The sequence below is a fragment of the Pteropus vampyrus genome, unplaced genomic scaffold (genome assembly GCF_000151845.1).
Source record: "Pteropus vampyrus isolate Shadow unplaced genomic scaffold, Pvam_2.0 Scaffold308, whole genome shotgun sequence".
Classification (NCBI taxonomy): domain Eukaryota; kingdom Metazoa; phylum Chordata; class Mammalia; order Chiroptera; family Pteropodidae; genus Pteropus; species Pteropus vampyrus.
Window position 1 is genome coordinate 247,628 of NW_011889089.1, and position 1,175 is coordinate 248,802.

Consider the following 1,175-nt stretch of genomic DNA (forward strand, 5'->3'; position numbering starts at 1 on the left):
TGGCGGGGGCTCAAGACTCTCACTCAGATCCATGGGACTGAAAGCTCCTGTCCGTCCTGGGAAGCCGGGACCAGTAGCAGAAGTGACAGGACACGAGGCCATGATCTGATGTCACCCCATGGCGGGAGGTCACTTCAGAAGCTTTGGCACGCACCGTCTCATGGCGGGGGCTGGGAGCACGGCCCTGCGGTCCTCGGCCAGGCCTTCCGGGTAGCCATCCTGTCTCCTGAGTGACGTGGCTGGCACTGTCTGTGTTCCAGACCGCAGGGCACAGCCCAGAGGGAGGGCCGAAGAAGCCGTCCCCCACCGAGGCGGAGAGCGAGCACTCGGCCCTGCTCGCGTCCATCCGAGGTCACCGTGGGGCCTGCAGCCTGCGGAAGGTAGGACGGGAAGGCCGGGGGCCCCGGGGCACCCAGAAACCCCCCTCCCTGCCCACGCCCGCCCAGCACTGAGCACTGTCCGGGTTCCCGGGGCACCCAGCATGGCTGCAGGGCTCAGGCCGTGCCGGAGGCGACCGAGCCCCAGCCACGTGGAATTGCGTTCAGGGACACAAGGGCGTCCCCAGCTCCCACAGCCGGGGCCCAGGAGCAGTGTGATGGGTGCCCACACTGCACCTGGGGGCGGGTGTTCGCCAGTGATCAGTCACGTTGGTGCGTCTCCGGGCTGGTCCCCGAGATGGGCAGGAGCAGGACAGGCGGGTCTCAGGCACGGTGCCCCTGCACCCTGCCGGCGGTCGCTGGAGCCGGGACGGTCGGGACGGCGAGCAGAGGCCCCCCTGCACCACGCACTCCCCTGGGGAAGGGCCCCCAGGACACCATCACTCACCCGCCCCTCTGCCAGGTGGCGTCCGCTGCCTCTGAGGAGCTGCAGGGCTTCCGCGATGCTGGCGCCTCTGCGCCTGGGCCGGAAGCCCCTGGGCCGGAAGGCCCCGGCGCTCAGCCTCCCCCGGCCGCCCCGGCGCCCCCTGCACCCCGGACGACGTCCAGCTCCAGCTCGGGTCCCCTCAGCAACCTGCTGGACGCCAGGCAGGCCTTGATGGACGCCATCCGCTCCGGCACAGGGGCCGCCAGGCTGAGAAAGGTGCGTGGGGGGAGGGGGGGTCGGAGGGGCGGGGGGTGCCACCGCCTGCCGGCAGGGCCGTGGCCTGGGACAGCAGTGGGCCGAGGGTGTCCCGT

General features: G+C 71.4%; 1 protein-coding gene across 1 annotated transcript in view; it reads left to right on the forward strand.

Moving 5' to 3' along the window:
- Window positions 1-1,175, forward strand: part of COBL (cordon-bleu WH2 repeat protein) — a 154,444-nt gene that overhangs the window by 148,156 nt on the left and 5,113 nt on the right. Inside the window, exons 13-14 of the mRNA XM_023521610.1 lie at window positions 261-380; window positions 841-1,080. Coding sequence (XP_023377378.1) covers window positions 261-380; window positions 841-1,080 — 360 coding nt within the window. The remainder of the gene's footprint in view (window positions 1-260; window positions 381-840; window positions 1,081-1,175) is intronic.